Raw genomic sequence first — 20820 nt, forward strand, 5'->3', positions numbered from 1 at the left:
AACCTCAATACTGAGGGAACACAAACCAAAACAACTAAACAAACAAATAACCAATCAGAAGAGTAAATAAGAAGTTCTGGATTGGCCGATAAATACCCTAGTTTGTGCTGAATGATTCTGACATGGAGACCATAACATTTTTACTTGTTAAATGTTACATAAAACATTTTTTGTACTCTAAGACTTTAAGTGGTGCTGGGTTTAAATGTGTAAGGATTTAAACAGGAACTGCTATGTTTCCTTTATGTTACTAAGTTATATTATTAGGAAACAAATATGTAAGAATACAAATAATCTTACTAAATTATTTTGGTATTATTTCATGGGATTTGTTTCATCCTCATCTCATTTGCTGCTGCAAGAATTTACTATAAGATGAAATGCTAAACGTTTTAAAATTAACCCTTTCTCATAATACACTGCTTACTTATCTAATCTCCCTTTAACTTGATTTTAGCCCTCCAGTAAACAATTCTCACTTAAAAGTAACTAGATAATGCAAATTTATTCTTACCTTACAATTTCTTCCATTTGTTGAGTTATTATCATTCGTCCCATGAATCTATCAAAGATGTCAACATGTCAAAAAAAAAAAAAAAAAGATACATTACTTATGATATCAATGGGTGGAAAATTTTAGATAGTTTTGGTACTATTCTTATACATGAAACAAATTCAGTCTTTTGCAGAGATAAGTGAGTGGTCCAATATTCATGTTAGAAATTATAAAAGTAAATACTTATCAGTCATTAAGCTTTAAAAAATGTAATATTCTTGCCTTCTCTACTCCAGCTATGAATAAGTTAATGAATGAAAAGAAAATGTTTTCAAGATAGCAATGCAAATGTTATACATTATGACATATATTATCAGCTTGGTCATGATGAGAATTTATACTTGCTACACAAAGATGCATATACATTATTTAGCCAAAAATGAATGCTCATACATTTCATCAGTTTACTAAACAAAGACTCCTGTAACCAGAATCACTGACTCATTCATTTACTTTTTTATGCACTCATTTATCCAATAAATATTCACTGAGCAACTACTATGTGTGAATTATGTGGTGAAGTTAGTGTAGTAAGCAAAAAACTATTAGTGACTGCCAGAGCTTTTTAAACTTTGGTTTCCTGAAATTTAGAGTGAGTGGCCTGTTGTTACAATGAATCTTCATACCCTGACTTTTCAGTTCCAGCTTCCACTACCAAAACAGCTCTGTAGCAGAGAGTCAACTCAAGTGTAAAATTACTTTCTACTATAGTGAGAAGTAAATTCTAAGTTGAAGCAAATTCTAAGCAGAGCTTCATGTTAATCATTTAACATGGCAAAGAACTATTCAGCATTCCCTTCCAGATGTCCCCTATTATCCCTCCTGTTTCTAGGGCACCGATGCTTTACCCTTTGTGGACTCCAGCTTCATTGTTTCTTACTAATCTCTTACCTCTACTTCGTTCAGCTTCCTGTTTCAGGGAGCAGCACTTAAAAAGAAAAAAAATCATCTCCATTTAATGGAATTTTATGTAGCTCTGGTTTGAGCCTCAACTTTGGATTTAGATTCAAAGAATCAACTCAGCTGATGTCTCCTTGGCACTTTTCAGAGATGATGTGTGGTCAGTTTTTATTTTCCTAAGCTAAATTCCAAGAGACCTGTTTTCCTTTATTTCATCTATCCTATTATCCTTGATTTTAAGGCATTTCTTGTATCTGTTCATGCCAGTTCCAGTGCTGGATTAACTCTTGTTGCACTTTCCTTAGTCCTTTCTCCAAACTCACACTTTGATTTGTTTCCAAATGGAAAGAACTGTATTCTCTTTTCTGATTTATAAAGACTAAATACACATTTTATAAATGATTCTGAAAATATGAAAAGACATCAAAGGGGGAAATAACAACCACCGGTAATTCCATTACTCAAATAAAACTGTTAACATTTTAAGGTATGTTTTCTAGGCTTTTTTTTCATATGCATATAGGTAAATATTTATATATCTCATGTATAAAAATGGAATCATACCATAAATACGGTTGGTAACACCCCCCCCCAATGTGCTCTGTCAAAAACAACTACATCATTATTTTTAATGGCCACATATAGTATTGTATTTTGGAGTTATTACATGATGTATTTAAGTAATTCGCTACTGATGGAAGTTTAAGTTTTTTCCAATTTATGGATAGTCTAAACAATGCAGCCCTGAACAACCCTCTGTACATATGTTTTCACATTTTCATTAAGGTAAATTCCTAGAAGTAGAATTTCATTATTTCGTTAGGAAAACCTCCTAGAAGTGGAAGTGATGAGTCAGAGGCTTAAAAAAAAAAAAAAAGTGCAAAGAATAAAAAGAAAGAACAAAAAGAGCAAAGGAGCATAAAAAAGAGAAAATGGAGAATACTGTGAAAAAGGCACCTGTAGAACCTGTTTTTATTTCATCTAATGGTTTGACAGAGATAATTTCTTACCATGCTCTAGCCTCTCCTCAAATAGGTATTTAAGTTCTTTAAAAAGATAATGTAACCCAAGTTAACAAACAGGTAATTGGGAAGGAACTGACAATGTTCAAGGGAGAAAAATTAATAAACACAGAAAAATGTTTAGCCTTTCTAATAAAAAAACAAATTAAAACTAGGTTTAAAACTATAAAACTATTATCTACAAAATTAGCAAAAATTTCAAAACTATAATACTTAATAGCAGTAAAATTCTGAAACAATACTTTGCTCATGGCAATAAAAAATAATTCAATGTTTCCATAAAGTAATGTGTCAGTATGTTTATCAAAGGCCAAACTCAATTAGGGTTTTAATCCACTAACTCCATTTTTGCAGCTGTTTGTTCTTAGGGAATAATCGAGTATTGGACTATAAACTCTGAGAGTCAGGAGCTATCGCTGCTTCTTTACTGTTGTATTCCCAGTGTCAAGCACTATGCCTCAGTTATTGGAGGCACTATCTGATGAATAAATGGGCAATAAAAACGTTCTCACATACTTTGATCAAGTAACACTTTGGAACTCTTTATCATTCATCCACTCAATCAACAGTTAATTACTGAGTGTCTGCTATGTGCCTGACACTGTTCTAGGTACTTCAATTCAATAGCTAAGTGAACTATATACACACAAATCTTGCTTGCACATATCACAGAGAAATTATTCAATAAAAGGGAAAATTTAAGTGTAAAAAATTAAGTACATAATATATTTATTCTTTTCTATTGTCAACAAACATGTAGTAGTGACTCCAATATGCCAGATCTGTTCAGGTGTTTGAGATACATCAGTGAACAGAACACACATACATCAGTGAACAGAACACACAAAGATGCCTGTCCTTGAGTTTACATTTTAGTTGGAGAGGGAAATAATAAGCAATAAATACAAGTAATTTACATAGTATACTAAAAGGTATTATGTGCTATAGAAAAAGAAAAGCAGAACAGAGTAAGAATTAGGTCCCAGTATTACACAGTCAAAGTAAGCCTCACTGAGGAGGTGATTTAAGCAAAGAGTAGAAGGTGGTAAAGAAGCTAGATAAGGAACAGTCAGTGAAAAGGTGGGAGTGGGTATGGCATATTCAAGGGAAAATAAGAAAGCCAATGTAGCTGGAGGGTGAGGCAAAAGGGAGAAGGGCCAAAAACTAGGTCAGAGAGGAAATACTGGAGATGGGGGAAATCAGTAAGGTCGTATAGATCATTATAAAGATAAGAGCTTTAACTTGGAGTGAGATAGAAAAGTCACTGCAGCGTTTGAGCAGAGAAATGACATAATCTGGCTTACATTTAAAAAGGATCACTCTGGCTACTTTTGTGAGAACAAACTGACTGCAGGGAAAAGAAGGGTAAAAACAGAAAAAACAGTAAGGATGCCTCTGACAGCAATAATCCAAGGAGGAGATGATGCTGGTTTGGACCAAGTCAGTAGCAGTGAAACTGGTGAAAGATGGTCAGATTTTGGATATATTAAAGAAGGTAAACCAGTAAGACATTCTGACAGATTGAAATGAGATGTGGGTGAGGAGGTGAGAAGAAGTGAGTAGTGAGGGTATGTGAAGAGTCATTGCTGACTCCAAGGTTTTGACCCTGAACAACTGAGAGGATGGACTGTCATCAACTGAGTTGGGAAAGGCTGTTAGCATAAAAAGTTCCAGAGAGAAGGTCAGGAGTTCAGCTTTCAATATGATTACGTTTGAGATTTCTACTAAATATCCAAGTGGAATTGTGGAACAGGAATTTGGATGTAAGAATTCGAAGCTTGGGAAAGAAGTCTGGGATGGAGATATAAATTTGAAATCAACAGCATGTAGATGGTCTTTAAAGTCAAGAGCTTGGATGAGATCACAAAGGAGTGACCATACATAGTATAGGTAGAGTATAGGTAGAGAAGGGAAGAGGACTGAGAATAGTCCTGGAGCACGCTAACATCAAGAAGTCAGAACTAGTGAAATTAGAGGAAAATCAAGAGGGGAGTGTCCCAGAAGGCAAGGGAACAAACTGTATCAAAGAGGAGGGAATAATGAACTATCCAACTACTGGATTTTGAATTGAAGAACTTAAGTGTAATAAGGTGCCATGCAGTATTTGTTAACAGCAAAATAATGGAAGAATCAGGTATTCAAAGACTGCAGAATGGTTAGATTCTAGTACCTTTACTAAGACTATTAGGCAGCCATTAAAAATGATCATGGGAGACGGAGAAGATGGCGGAGTAAAAGGACGCTCGCAGGTCACCCTCTCCCACAAATACACCAAGACCCACGTCTACAGACCCACTCAGCCAACCAGAGCACCTGCGGAACTCTGACAGAACATCGCCCTCTTCAAAAGATAAAGACACCAAAAATCTGGTAGGAGAAAAGGAAAAAAGAAAGAACAAAAGGCAAAGCAGCGCAAGACGGGTCCCGCGGGGGAGGGAGTGGCAAAGGAGGACTGGCACTCGCTCGCTGGGTCTCCCCTCTCCAACCGAGAGGCCAGCGGGACGGAGGGGGTGCCTCTGAGGCTCGGATCTGTACAGAGCAGCCCTTGATTAACAGAACTAAGTTAAAAGGGGCACAGAGCGTCCCCCCAACACCCAGCGTGAGAGCGGGCCGGCAGAGGCGGGCAGGGCCAGGCTGCACAAGCCGGGTGGAGGACGGGGGCGGCTGCACAGAGGCAGGCCCGGGGTACTGTAAGGGACTGCACGCTGTGACTGTGGGTGCACAGGGCAGAACAACCTGGGCCCTCCATAAAACAGCAAGGTTGATGTGCTCTCGGGGGAAGGGTGCACACCCCCATCTCTGAAAACCCGCGGAAAGTTTTCGGGGAAGAGAGGCGGGGCTCAGGCACAGCCGCCATATCCTCTGCGCTGAGCACCCAGGCGGGGGTGGGGCGAAACCTGCATCCATACGGAAGGGCTGGGCAGCCTCAAAGGCCAGACTGAGACTGGCCTGCAGCCCGGGGCAGATAGGATCCTTCCATTGGTCCCTCAGAGAACTTGTTCCACAAAGACAAACAAGGAGCTGGGTTTTCGCTGGGAGCAGGGACAGGGCTGTCCCTCAGTCTTCCCCGAGCCCACCTGCGGAGCGCCGACCAGGGCGGAGCGCCGACCAGGACAGAGCGCGCAGCCGCACAGAGAGCGGAGCTACCGGCGCAGGTAGAGGGAGAGCGGCCCCCCCGCCTTTCGGGCAAGAACACAGCCCCTGACTGAGGTGCTGGGAGGGGGCAAGACCCACCCTCCTACTCGGCCAGTCTGCAACATCTGACTGAGGCATCTGGAGGGGCAGCGACCCGCCCGCCCACAGCAGAGAGCTGCACCTGACCCAGTGTTAGGAGGAGGCGCGATCGGCTTGCCGACAGGTGCTGGGAGCAGCACAGAAGAGGGCGCCAACGGAGGGCCTCTGAAAACGGCAAGCTGAGCTTCCAAAACAGGACGAAGACAGAAAGACTTCACATTAAAAACACACAGACTCCAGGAGAACACCGACAACCCCCCCCCTTTTTTTAAATCTGTTTTTACCTGTTCTATTTTCTATTACTCTCTTAATTTTTACTTCTTCATTCATTTCTATTTCTCTTGGGTTTTGATGTCCTGCTATTGATTAGACACAGGTTTCAAATACATCTATTCATCTCCCCCCCCCCCTTTTTCGTAAAGGTTTTAAAAGGACGTCTCAACCCAATTAATACTCTGCTTCAACTCACTCTTCTATTATTCATTATACACTGTTTTCAAACCCTCTTTCTCCCTTCTTTTAAAATTCTTTCTCTCTCTCTATTTTTTTTTTCTTTTTTTCCTAAGTTCTATTCCTAAATAGGCATTAGATAGATAAAATCCTTAAGGACCAAAATAAACAACTGATACTCCATAAACCACAGTGCCAAAGAGGTATGAGCAAGATGAAGAAGCAGAAAAACCTTTCCCAATTAAAAGAACAAGAGAAATCCCCTGAAAGAAAGATCAACGAAATAGACATTGATAGCCTACTAGATCAAGATTTCAAAAAAGGAGTGATCAAATTGCTGAAGGAATTAAAAGAGATAGTGTTTATAGAGATATAAAATATGTCAAAATGAAATTGAAGCTATAAAGAAGAGCCAAGTAGAATAGGTAAACTCACTGACAGAGATGAGGAATGATCTAATAGCTGTGCAAAGCCGACTAGATAATGCAGAGGAACGAATTAGTGATCTAGAAGACAGGGCAATAGAAAGCACCCATTCAGAAGAACTACAAGATAAGCAAATAAAAAATAATGAAAATAGCATAAGGGACCTATGGGATAATATAAAGCGTCCCAATCTTCGCATAATAGGGGTCCCAGAAGGAGAAGAAAGATCAAAGGGGATTGAAAAGGTTTTTGAAGAAATCATGACTGAAAACTTCCCAAACTTAAAGAAGGAATCAGATATCCAAGTACAGGAAGCTCAGAGGGTCCCAAACAGGAAGAATCCAAATAGACCCACACCAAGACATATCATAATCAAGATGGCCAGAGTCAAGGATAAAGAAATGATTCTAAAGGCAGCAAGAGAAAAGCAAAGAGTAAGTTACAAGGGAACCCCCATAAGGCTCTCAGCTGATTTCTCCACACAAACACTACAGGCCAGAAGGGAGTGGCAAGATATATTCAAAGCCCTGAATGAAAAAAAGATGCAGCCTAGGATCCTTTATCCAACAAGGCTATCCTTGAGGATAGAAGGAGAAATAAAGAGTTTCACAGACAAAAAAAAAGCTGCAGGAGTTTAGCAACACTAAACCCATGCTAAAAGAAATATTGAAAGGGCTATTCTAAATAGAAAAGCAGCAGGATGCTACAGAAATGAGAAACACACAACTGGAAAGGTGATAACACATGAATTACAAATAAAGTAAACATGAAATTATAAAAGAAGACATACAAATTACTGAGAGTGGGAGAGGGAGGCAGGGAAATATAGAATATTTTTTTTCTTTCTTTTTTAAATTTTTTTAACAGTAGGATGGGTTTGAGATCTTGTTACTATCAGTTTAATAAAAACAGTTATAGTAATGGGTTGATAGATTTACAAAAAAGGGTAACCACAAGCCAAAAATTTACAAAGGAGTCACAAAAATTAAATAAAATCCATGATATACAAAGGAAAATTACCAAACCACAAAAGGAAGAAGAAAGGAACAAAGAGGATATACCAATTCAACTGCAAAGATAAGTTCAAAATGGCAATAAACACACATTTATCATTAATTACTGTAAATGTTAATGGACTAAATGCTCCAGTCAAAAGACACACGTGGCAGACTGGATAATAAAGCAAGAACCTTCAATATGCTGCATACAAGAGACCCACTTCAGGGAGAAGGACACATATAGATTGAGAGTGAAAGGATGGAAAAGGATATTCCATGCAAATGGAAAAGCCAAAAAAGCAGGTGTTGCAGTACTGATTTCAGACAAAATAGACTTTAAAACAAAGGCCATAAAGAAAGATAAAGAAGGACATTTTATAATGATTAAAGGAGTGATACAAGATGAGGATATTACACTCGTTAATATATATGCACCCAATATAGGAGCACCTAAGTACATACAAGAATTACTAACAGAGATAAAGGGGGATATTGATGGGAATACAATCATAGTTGGAGATTTTAACACTGCATTAACATCATTAGACAGATCTTCCAGACAGAAAATAAACAAGGCAACAGAGAAATTAAATACTACAATAGAAAAACTAGATTTGGTGGATATTTTCAGAACATTACACCCCCCAAAAATAGGATACACATTCTTTTCAAGTGCACATGGAACATTTTCCAGGATCGATCATGTACTTGGGCACAAAAGAAACCTCAACAATTTTAAGAAGATAGAAATTATCTCAAGCATCTTTACTGACCACAATGCCATGAAACTGGAAATCAACAACAGAGAAACAAAGGAGAAAAAAAGGAAAGCATGGAGATTAAACAATATGTTATTGAAAAAACAATGGATCAATGAGGAAATCAAAGCTGAAATTAAAAAATACCTTGAGACAAATGATAATGAAAGCACAACCACTCAAAACCTATGGGACACAGCAAAAGCAGTGCTAAGAGGGAAGTTTATAGCGATACAGGCCTTCCTCAAAAAAGAAGAACAATCTCAAGTAAACAATTTAACCCACCACCTGAATGAATTAGAAAAAGAAGAACAAAAAGCCCCAAAAAGCAGCAGAAGGAAGGAAATAATAAAGATCAGAGAGGAATTAAATACAATAGAGATTAACAAGACCATAGAAAAAAATCAACCAAACCAAAAGCTGGTTTTTTGAAAAAGTAAATAAAATCGACAAACCTCTGGCCAAACTCACAAAGAAGAAAAGAGAGCACAAATTAGCAAAATAAGAAAGGAAAATGGAGAAATTACAACAAACAAAATAGAAATACAGAATATCATACGAGAATATTATGAAAAACTGTATGGAACCAAACTGGATAACCTAGAGGAGATGGACAAGTTTCTGGAAACATACTGTCCACCAAAACTGAAGCAAGAAGAATCTGAACAGTTGAATAATCCGATCACTAGAAAGGAAATAGAAATAGCAATTAAAAACCTCCCTACAAATAAAAGTCCAGGACCGGACGGCTTCACCAGGGAATTCTACCAAACATACAAAGAAGAACTCATACCAGTCCTTCTCAAACTCTTCCAGACGATTGAAAAGGAAGGAATACTCCCAAACTCATTCTATGAAGCCACCATCACCCTGATACCAAAACGAGGCAAAGACACTACAAAAAAAGAGAATTATAGGCCAATATCACTGATGAACATAGACGCCAAAATCCTCACCAAAATTTTAGCAAATAGAATCCAACAACACATAAAAAAGATTATACATCATGACCAAGTGGGGTTCATCCCAGGGACACAAGGCTGGTTCAACATACGCAAATCAATCAGTGTAATACATCACATCAACAAGAGAAAGGACAAAAACCACATGATCATCTCCATCGATGCAGAAAAAGCATTTGATAAAATTCAACACCCATTTATGATAAAAACTCTCGCCAAAGTGGGTATAGAGGGAACATATCTCAACATAATAAAAGCTATATATGACAAACCTACAGCCAGCATAGTACTCAACGGTGAAAAACTCAAAAGCTTCCCACTAAAATCTGGGGCAAGACAAGGATGCCCACTATCACCACTCCTATTCAACATAGTCCTGGAAGTCCTAGCCACAGCAGTCAGGCAAGAGAAAGAAATAAAAGGGATCCAAATTGGAAAAGAAGAGGTAAAAGTGTCATTATATGCTGATGACATGCTACTATATATAGAAAACCCTAAAAGGTCCACACAAAAGCTACTAGAGCTGATTGAAGAATTCAGCAAGGTAGCAGGTTACAAAATTAACGTTCAAAAATCAGTTGCATTTCTTTACACTAACGATAAATCAACAGAAGAAGAAAGTAAAGAAACAATCCCCTTTAAAACAGCACCCAAAGTAATAAAATATCTGGGAATAAATCTAACCAAGGAGGTGAAAGAATTATACACAGAAAACTATAAACCGTTGATGAAGGAAATTAAAGAAGACTTTAAAAAATGGAAAGATATTCCATGCTCTTGGATTGGAAGAATCAATATTGTTAAAATGGTCACACTGCCCAAGGCAATCTACAGATTTAATGCAATCCCTATCCAATTACCCAGGACATATTTCACAGAACTAGAAAAAATCATAATAAAATTCATATGGAACCATCAAAGACCTAGAATTGCCAAAGCATTACTGAAGAGAAAGAAAGAGGCTGGAGGAATAACTCTCCCAGACTTCAGACAATACTATAGAGCTACAGTCATCAAGACAGCATGGTATTGGTACCAAAACAGACATATAGACCAATGGAACAGAATAGAGAGCCCAGAAACGAACCCACAAACTTTTGGTCAACTCATCTTCGACAAAGGAGGCAAGAATATACGTTGGAATAAAGACAGTCTCTTCAGCAAATGGTGTTGGGGAAACTGGACAGCAGCATGTAAAACAATGAAGCTAGAACACTCCCTTACACCATATACAAAAATCAACTCAAAATGGATTAAAGACTTAAACATAAGACAAGATACAATAAACCTCCTAGAGGAAAACATAGGCAAAACACTATCTGACATACATTTCAAAAATTTTCTCCTAGAAGAAATAAAAGCAAGAATAAACAAATGGGACCTAATGAAACTTACAAGCTTCTGCACAGCAAAGGAAACCAGAAATAATACAAGAAGAAAACCTACGGAATGGGAGAAAATTTTTGCAAGTGAAACCGACAAAGGCTTGATCTCCAGAATATATAAGCAGCTCATACGACTCAATAAGAAAAAAATAAACAACCCAATCCAAAAATGGGCAGAAGACCTAAACAAGCAATTCTCCAAGGAAGACATACAAATGATCAAAAAGCACATGAAAAAATGCTCAATATCACTAATTATCAGAGAAATGCAAATCAAAACTACAATGAGGTATCACCTCACACCAGTCAGAATGGTCGTCACTCAAAAATCCACAAATGACAAATGCTGGAGAGGCTGTGGAGAAAGGGAACCCTCCTACACTGCTGGTGGGAATGCAGTTTGGTGCAGCCACTATGGAAAACAGTGTGGAGATTCCTCAAAAGACTAGGAATAGACTCACCATATGACCCAGGAATCCCACTCCTGGGCTTGTATCCAGAAGGAAATCTACTTCAGGATGACACCTGCACCCCAATGTTCATAGCAGCACTATTTACAATAGCCAAAACATGGAAACAGCCTAAATGTCCAACAGGTGACTGGATAAAGAAGATGTGGTATATTTATACAATGGAATACTACTCAGCCATAAAAACCGACAACATAATGCCATTTGCAGCAACATGGATGCTCCTGGAGAATGTCATTCTAAGTGAAGTAAGCCAGAAAGAGAAAGAAAAATACCATATGAGATCGCTCATATGTGGAATCTAAAAAACAAAAAGAAAAACAAACAAACAAACAAAAACAAAGCGTAAATACAGGACAGAAATAGACTCAACAGACAGAGAATACAGACTTGTGGTTACCAGGGGGGTGGAGGGTGGGAAGGGATAGACTGGGATTTCAAAATTGTAGAATAGACTACACTGTATAGCACAGGGAAATATACACAAAATGTTATGATAACTCACAGAGAAAAAAATGTGACAATGAGTGTGTATATGTCCATGAATAACTGAAAAATTGTGCTGAACGCTGGAATTTGACACAACATTGTAAAATGATTATAAATCAATAAAAAATGTTAAAAAAAATGATCATGAAGAATACTGTGCAGTAAGATGGAAAATATTTCAATGATAAAAACAACCCATATTCTTTCAAGAAATATTAAAAAAATTAGGAGAATAAAAAAGGTAATTAAAAGGCAGCTGAAATCCTAACACCAAGAAACAACTAGTAACATTCTGACAAGTAATTCTTGCAAGTTTCTCTCTATACCTATATATTTTTTCTATCTTCCTAACTACCTACCCATCAAATACATACACATTTCTTTTCATATAATTGGGATCATATGAAACCACAACTCTTATTTTATTTAATATTATATTTTAGTATGTACCTTTGTTATTAAATTCTCTGAAAGCATCATTTTTATTATCTGCATATTTCATCTTCTATCTGTACCATATACCCATTTAAGCATTCTCCTACTTGGACACTGAAAATGCTTTCAATGCTTCCCTCATATATAACATATAATAAAGTGAAAAAATATAATTTAATATATTATATGTAATATCTTTGAGTATATTTATTATATATAAAATACCTTGAGTTCCTCAAGGACAGAAACTATGCTTACTCATCTTATTTATCACCTATCATAATGAGCACATAGGTGCTCAACAATAATTTGTTAAATAAATGAATAAAAATAGCTGTAAAATTTTTGAAATAATGGCATAATTACGAATTATCTTTCTATTCTAACAGTCTTCCGTAATAGTTATGTTACGTTAATATTTAAAAGAAAATACACACTTTTATTAAGGAAGAGGAAAAGAAAAAATAATAAGGAAGACCTTATATTTAACAGTAATTAAAAAGTTTTAAAAAATTTTCTCCCCATTTTCCAAATAATGTAAAAACCACCCACCAAAGCGTTAGTCATATTTGATCTCATATTAATCTTATGCTTGCTTAATGCTGCATCATTTTCTAGTTTTTAATAATCTTATAATTTACCCTTGCCTGGGACTTGGAAATAACAGCAATATAGAACTCATAAAGTACTAAATTTTTCCATTAACTCTATTTTATAGTTACAATGCTCTTAAAGCACAAGACTCCAAACTTTTACAGTTAACTGGAAAACTCTATACTGCATTTGACTTTGATGAAAATGCAAGACTTAGAACATCACATAGAGAAAACTCCATTATAAATATATGGTTCCAGAACAAAGATGAGATTTGAAAAAGCCAATGACTAATGATAAGATTTTGAAACACTTCAACCAACAGAGGGAGATACGTGACAAAAAACTGAGGGTAATTTTAACAATATGGCTGTAATTTATATTCTATCACCAATTATTGAGTAAAAATAAGTTTAGTTTGTAAGTCTTTAATAATAAAAAGTTGTTTCTATTCCATAGTCCACAATAAGCAGCGTATCGTTGAAAGATGACTTACATTTTATTTAATGAATTGTAATATTAAAAGGGAATTAGTTCCTAGTGAACAAAAAGACATGCCTTCATGAAGTACACACACAGACACACACCCTCATTAGATTATTTTCTTCTAAGGAAATAATCTTATTTCTGTTATAATTACTATTATAAAGTTTAAAAAAATTTTTTTTATTGAGTTATATAGTCAGTTTACAAAAATAGTTATAGTTATCTTTTTCTTTCTTTTTTTTTTTTGTGTGTGTGTAGGGGGGGAAGGTAACTAGGTTTATTTATTTTTAGGGGAGGCCCTGGGGATTGAACCCAGGTCCTTGTGCATGCTAAGCATGCACTCTATCACTTGAGCTATACATTCCCCGTATTATAAAGTTTACTGTTATTGTTATAAAGCCAGTTCATGCCAAAAAAGAAGGTAAATGGAATAAAAGTAGTACTTTTGAATCAACTTTAACTTAGAATTCTGGTAAATTCTGCCTTTACCATTTTCCCCCATTAATTGATCTCCTGCCTTGCTCACTCCAATAATGTCTTCAATAAGCTAAAGATTTCATCACTCATTTATGATCGTAAAAACAAGATCTGTAAATAGGACTTAAAATGAGTATGGTAATCACACCATACCTGTACAAGTCCGCTTCTGGTTGCTGACATTCTATCACAGCTACAAGAGTGTCCAAATTAGCAACTGTCTGTAATATTGCTGTTTCTGGAACTGCCACATGTGTCTGAAAAAAATTAAATTGTAGTTTCAAGATCCAAATGGGACCTTAAATATCATCTAATTTAAATAACATCTCTTTTACAGATGAATTCATAGCATTCTCTACTTGAGACTACTTAGACAGCAGAGGAGAGAAGAATGTAAAATAACAAGTAACAAAAGAAGCTACTGTGATTACCTGTCCACAGAGGCAATTTGCATATAAGGAAATTAAGTCTGTGTTAATAGTCACTACTGTTCAAAATTTATTGTAAACAACTTAATAGTAAAAAAAAAAAAAAGTGAATCAAGTACAACCCTTGATTGTACTCTGAAAATTGAGAAAAATTTAAATGTGTCTCCCATCTGAATAAGTACCAAAATATTGAAAGATCATATTTTCCCTAAAAATAGTTCTCATTTTAAACTTTAAACCACATGGGGCTATCCTTGAAATAAATACCTAATAATATTATTTAAGAAAAAAAAATTTTTTTCAGTAATTTAAAACATCTTTTATGAAGTCAAACTTTATCACCTTAAGCAAAAGAAAGTATCACTATAATCCAAAGGCATTTTGTTTACCAAAAGCAACACACATATACATATACAAACCTTCAGGTTAGTTTCTCCATCCAAACTAGCAGTTGTAACGTGACAAGAACCATCAAGTCGATCTGAGGACAGAAGCACCAAATCTGCAGGGAAAATTTCATCTTTGGCTATTCGAACAATATCACCCACCTATAAAGAATTTTGGGGAAAAGGGAATATACAGATTTTAAAAGGCCAGATCTTATTTTCATTCAGTGCTAAACAAGTGGGCTACCCTAATATTTTAATGTAGGAAAGAAGGCTTCTAATTAAAATATAATTTACATTAGAATTTGTGATACCAAGATAAAACTGATCTTTTTTTTTTTAATGAAATGCATACCCGGATGTTTTTTGATCTAGTTTTTACAAGGCCTCCACTTCGAACAACATAAACAGGAGCTCCATTTACTTCATTATCTGAGTTATGTCGTAACCAATCTTCATATCCCTGTAAACATCAAAAAAATAACAAGTGCCCCTTTTAGTATAATTAGAAGATACTTTTATCAAATGAAAAAAAGAAACATAAAAACTTCTCCCAAAGCATTTCATTCATTAGCATTACGTTAAGCTATTTTGATGCATATATCATAGGTATTTGACATTCATTACTACTAGAAACACTTCTCTTGGTTTTCATTACACACGTTTCTGGTTTTCACAGTACCTCTCTAGTTACTCCTCAGTTTCCTCATGGGAGGTTCCTTCTATGTCATCTTAATGGGCCTTTTTTCATCCTTCACTTCTTACAAGATTTTCCTATCCCTGTATGTTCTAAAACTTTAAAAATTATATCTTTAGCCCATGTCTCTCTTCTTGAGTCTAAGTTGAACATCCAACTGCATTCTTAATATCTCCATTTTAATGTTTCACAAATACATTAAACATTTCAAAAGTAAATTGATGATGTTATCCCCCAAGTTTGCTGCATTTCCAATGTTTCCCATCTTGACAAATGATCTCACCATCTACTGAGTTGCTCCTACCAGAATCTGGGGAGTCACTCTTGATTTCTACCTTTTCTAACATCTATTCATTTAATAAGTTCTATTGCTTCTATGTACAAATGATACTTTAATCATAGAACATAAATTCACAGGGCATTATTACAGACAATAAATAGGAAAAAATAAACAGATTTTGAAACCGAGGTTGAGTTTTCACTCTCTTAAACAACAGACCAACAAAATTATAATTTGTACTTCAAAATAAATATGGTAGGCTATACAGATCACCATCAAAAAGGGAAACAAGCATTTCACAAAGAATCCTTTGATTAAATGTTAAAGAGTGGCATTTTTTTTTTAAGTAGAAAAAAACTTGTGCTATTTTAGGGAAAATTCAAGAATTCAGAGGTAAAGGATAAGTATAGATAACGGAATGATATCTAGGAGATAGCATTAAGTGATAAAAGTAAGGTACAGAACATGTTATATTCTATGCTATCATTTGTGAAAAATATATGCTTGCTGTAAATGACATCTGCAAAACCAAATAAATATGTAATTGCATGAAGTAATCTGGGTGCTTACTAACTTACACAAATTCTAGTCTGCAACAGAATAGTGAAGAAAGGGAAATCAAACTTAGTGAGGACAGTAGCATTGATACTGACACATCAGAAAAAGAATGTACTGTTAAATCTATAGATTCCCCTTATCTCATGTAAGTAACAAAGAATATACTACATTCCCAGAATTATAAAATGTTTGTCAATTTGTTTCTAAGTCAATTTAAATCTTATCTTGAAATCTTATAAAATGAAAATTTATCACACTTACACAATAAAATTCAAATTAACTCTTTCTCAGGTGCAAAGGATCAACTCTGTATAACTGAGCCTCTGACAAGACTTTCTGAGAAGTGGTAGCTATACAAACATGACATTTCTAGGAATTTTTAAATTTCTTACTTGCCATGTTTACCCAAGAATCCTATCTTTCTATACCTAGATTTTAATATCAATTCAAAAGTCGGTTAGAGCTATTTCCCCTAGGACACTACTTTACATAAAAATCAACATCACCAGAGAAGGTGTAAAAAGTAGGAAAGCACTACACAATTTTTCTTCAGAAATGTTCACACCAGAAGCACAAGCTTCACTTCCTATAAATATATCCCCTTTGAATTATATTTCCTTGAAATACTGCCAAATTCTACAAAGATCATTATTATAATTAACCTGTTTCATATATGAATTGGTTTGTACCTATGAAATGTTTGCTTTTGGATGCTTCCTAGGTGTGTCAAAGGAACAGCATATTTTAACAACTGTAATCATCCCATGAGTCACCAGGTACCTAAAGTATAACAGGGTGGCTTAACGCAGTTTAATTTTACTGTATGCAAAATCAAACTAATTTACTTCTTTCTTATGAAAATTATTTTCACAACAATTAATTTTACTTTGGAGTGCAAATACTAAGCAACTTCTGAATAACTTGGGGAAGAAAAAAAACAATAGAAAGTAATTCATACCTGCTTTATGGCAGTAACTGTTATCACAAAGAACAATGGAAGTCCACTGGTAATTGGACTGGTAGGTGTATCAATCATAAGCTGGATTTTAAAAAAGAATGCAGAATATTATATTTTATATTGTACATATCACACTATTAACATCTAAAATCTCATATTTATTGGGAATTCAGAGAACATCATACAAAATATGGATCATGGTCCAGAGTGAAAAAGTTCATAGTTTTTCACAAGCTCACTTGGTTGGCTATTATATGGGGTTAGTAAAATATCTAAATCTATTGCATCCCCACAAATACTGCTAGGATGGACTCAGTCACTCAGCTTTCTTAGCACACACAGTACTTAAGATCTTCCTCAATATTTGCCTTGAAGTAGAGTTACAGTTGCTCAAAATCTCATTTAACATTCTTTGCCCATCCTGAGAAATGCTGAAAAGTCAATTTTTACCCTGGGATCCAGAATAAACTCATCACTTAGGGAGAGAACAAGAAATGGGACTAGAGAAAGGGTTTTCTCTACAAGTGATTTTGTTACAACTAGCAGACCCAGAGGGCTACAGCTTGTAAAATGATGCTATAAATACAATCTAAATCATACAACTGATTTAGATTAGATTTAGATTTCAATATATTGCTGGAGAATTAAAGAAAATACTTGCAGTAATTATGTTTGGTTACTTGGGATGTGGGTCTAATGATTTATTAATGTTCCTTTACTCTGGATAGGCTAATTAAATTTGTTCTATTCCACAGACAAGGTGAATTCCTGATCCTGGCTAGTAATTTCACAAATTCATGCATTAATATCAATGTGGTTAGTATAAATTTCTTATTTTTCTGACCAAACCCAAGCTGATGTTGATTAAAAAAAAAAAAAATCAGAAGTTCTTTTTCTGTTCATGAAAGAAAGCAATATAAAAAAATTTCCTGAGTTTTAAAGTGATTACTTGACAAGTTTTTTTTTTCCTTTTGAAAGCCCAGGTTCTATAGAGAGAACGGTTCAAAGTTTATACAAAAAAAATTCAATGCCACATTGAAAGAGACTGCTGATCAGAAAAGAATATGATCAGAAAGAATGATCAGAAAAGAACACGATCAGAAAAGAATAACCTCTTCAAAAGAAAATGACAACTACTAATTTTGAATCTTGACTTTATACTCAAGTTTTGTAAGCTGTTCTCTTGATATCTTGATATTAGAAAAAAAAAGTACAATGTGAAAATTAAGAAACTGTCAAACAGCTTATATAAACACAGATTTAAGTTAAGAAAATAACCTCGTGGATAAAAATCTACATAGTGATTCTTAAAAATTATAATTAAAAAATTGTTTTAATAAAAGTAAAATTTAAATTAAAAAAAAGAAAAGCTAAAGAAAAATTTACTTTGTACAAAGATGAGGCCAAAAACAAGTGCTGTATGTTAGAAGACAAATGTTTATTTTCTGAGGCAGAGCATCTAAAAGAATGATGTTATTTTCTTGGGTTTGATTATAATTGTCAGCACCACAGCACATCAGTGATAAAACAAAATACAATTAATCTTAAAATTCATAGGCTATTTTTTAGACATCTACATGTGGTTTAAATCATTGTACTCACTGAATACAATGAGTAAGCTCTGCAGAAAAAAATAAAAGGCCCCAAAGTCAAATGATTTAAAATACAATGCAACTTTTCTCTGAAGATATATTCTTAGAAATCATATCTATAAACTTAAAAATTTATGAAGCGATAAAGCTTACCTGAACCAAAAATATAATAAGAAAATAAAAGTTTGCCACTCTTCTGAATTGTTCAAATAAATTTTTTGGAACAAAATTCCACACAGTATACTAAAAAAAAATAAAGGAGAGGGGAGAGATGAATGAATTAATATTTCAAAATAATATATACTACATACATGTAATAAGAAAAGTAATATCAGATTAACTAAGCCCTTAGCTAAATTCATGTAACTCTTGATGCTATAAAACTATCTGGTTTTTAGAGTTTCAGGACTTTTATTCAACTTTTTATCTTTCTTTTAGTATTTATTGGTAATTTTAGTATAATTTTTAAAAATGATATAAACCAGAATCTATTAATTTTGCTATTAAGTCCTTAATTTTTTGTAAGTTGGAAATGGCAGATCTAAAATAATATTTTAATAATTTATTTTGGATTTTGTTTACACAAAACTAAATCTAATGTTAAAGATGAATAAGAGCTGATAGAAATGCTAACACTAGATTCAATTCAATTTATTTCACGTTTTATTTAGCTCAGTGTCAGAAACAGAGGAAATGGTATAATTATTCAATTATTTCTCATTAAGCATAGGCTGCAGAAAAATAACCTAAAATGTGAAAAAAGATTTAAAAATACTTTAGTTTGAGATTTTTGTTTCCTGAGGTAAGCTTGTATCACTATAAATTTCCCTCTTAGAACTGCTTTTGTTGTATTCCATAGGTTTTGGATCTTCATTTTCATTTGTTTCTAGGTATTTTTTTGAATTCCTCTTTGATTTCTACATGATTCACTGGTTGCTTAGTAGCATGCTGTTTAGCCCCCATGTATTTGTGTTTCATGTTGTTTTTTTCTTGTAGTTGCTTTCCAGTCTCATTGAGTTGTGGTCAGAAAAGATGCCTGATATGACTTCAATTTTCTTAAATTTCCTGAGGCTTGTTTTGTGGCCTAGCATTTGTCCTATCCTGGAGAATGTTCCATATGCACTTGAAAAGAACGTGTATTCTGCTGCTTTTGGATGAAATGATCTATACTCACGAATTAAGTACATCAGGTCTAATGTGTCATTTAAGGCCAGTGTTTCCTTATTGATTTTCTGTCTGGATGATCTGTTCATTGATGTAAGTCAGGTATTAAAGTCCCTACTATTGTTGTGTTACTGTTGATTTCTCTCTTTATGTCCATTAATATTTGCCTTATATATTTAGGTGCTCCTATGTTGGGTGCATAATATATATTTATAATTGTTACATCTTCTTGGATTGACCCCTTAATCATCATGTAGTATGCTTCTTTGTCTTTTGTAACAGTCTTTATTTAAAAGTATATTTTGTCTGATACAAGTACTGCTACTCTGGCTTTCTTCTGATTTCCACTGCATGGCATACCTTTTCCCATCCCCTCACTTTAAGTCTGTGTCTCTAAATCTGAAGTAAGTCTCTTGTAGGCAGCCTATATATAGGCCTTGTTTATGTATCCATTCAGCCACTCCATGTCTTTTAGTTGGGGCATGTAGTCCATTTACATTTAAAGTAATTATCAATATGTATGTTCGTATTGCCATTTTCTTCAAATTGGATTTATTTCAGAAAAATCTTGAAACAACCTAATCTTACACCTAAAGGAACTAGAGAAAGAACACACAAAACCCCTGGTATAAGGAAAGAAATCATAAATACCAGAGCAAAAATAAATGAAGTAGAGACTAAATAAACAATAGAGAAGATCAATGAAACTAAAAGCTGGTTCTTTGGAAAGACAGACAAAGTTGGATAAACTTTTAGCCAAACCTTCAAGAAAAAAAGGCCCATATCAATAAAATCAGAACTGAAAAAGAAGTTACAACTGACACCACAGAAATACAAAGGATCATTAACAGAAAACTACGAACAACTACATGCCAATAAAATGGACAACCTAAAAGAAATGGACAAATTCTTAGAAAGGTACAATCTCCCAAGACTGAACCAGGAAGAAATAGAAAATACGAACATAACAATTATCACTAATGAAATTAAATCAGTAATTTAAAAACTCCCCCAAAACGAAAGTCCAAGGACCAGATAGCTTCACAGGTGAATTCTACCAAACACTGAATGAAGAGTTAATACCTATCCTTCTAAAACTATTCCAAAAAACTGCA

General features: G+C 34.6%; 1 protein-coding gene across 7 annotated transcripts in view; it reads right to left on the reverse strand.

Moving 5' to 3' along the window:
• The window catches only part of ATP11B (ATPase phospholipid transporting 11B (putative)), a 103408-nt gene that overhangs the window by 61302 nt on the left and 21286 nt on the right, over window positions 1–20820 (reverse strand). For 6 of the 7 annotated variants that reach the window (XR_004321371.1, XM_032483627.1, XM_032483625.1 and 3 more), the window contains exons 3-8: window positions 18695–18784; window positions 16950–17030; window positions 14812–14919; window positions 14490–14618; window positions 13796–13899; window positions 515–562 (exon numbers count right to left, since the gene is read on the reverse strand). Coding sequence is in view for 6 of the 7 variants with exons in the window: in XM_032483627.1 (XP_032339518.1) it covers window positions 515–562; window positions 13796–13899; window positions 14490–14618; window positions 14812–14919; window positions 16950–17030; window positions 18695–18784 (560 nt within the window). In the remaining variant the exon portion in view is untranslated. Of the gene's footprint in view, window positions 1–514; window positions 563–13795; window positions 13900–14489; window positions 14619–14811; window positions 14920–16949; window positions 17031–18694; window positions 18785–20820 lie in introns of those variants that run through there. The other variant, XM_032483660.1, reaches the window with a different exon arrangement.

The sequence above is a fragment of the Camelus ferus genome, chromosome 1 (assembly GCF_009834535.1).
Source record: "Camelus ferus isolate YT-003-E chromosome 1, BCGSAC_Cfer_1.0, whole genome shotgun sequence".
Lineage (NCBI taxonomy): Eukaryota > Metazoa > Chordata > Mammalia > Artiodactyla > Camelidae > Camelus > Camelus ferus.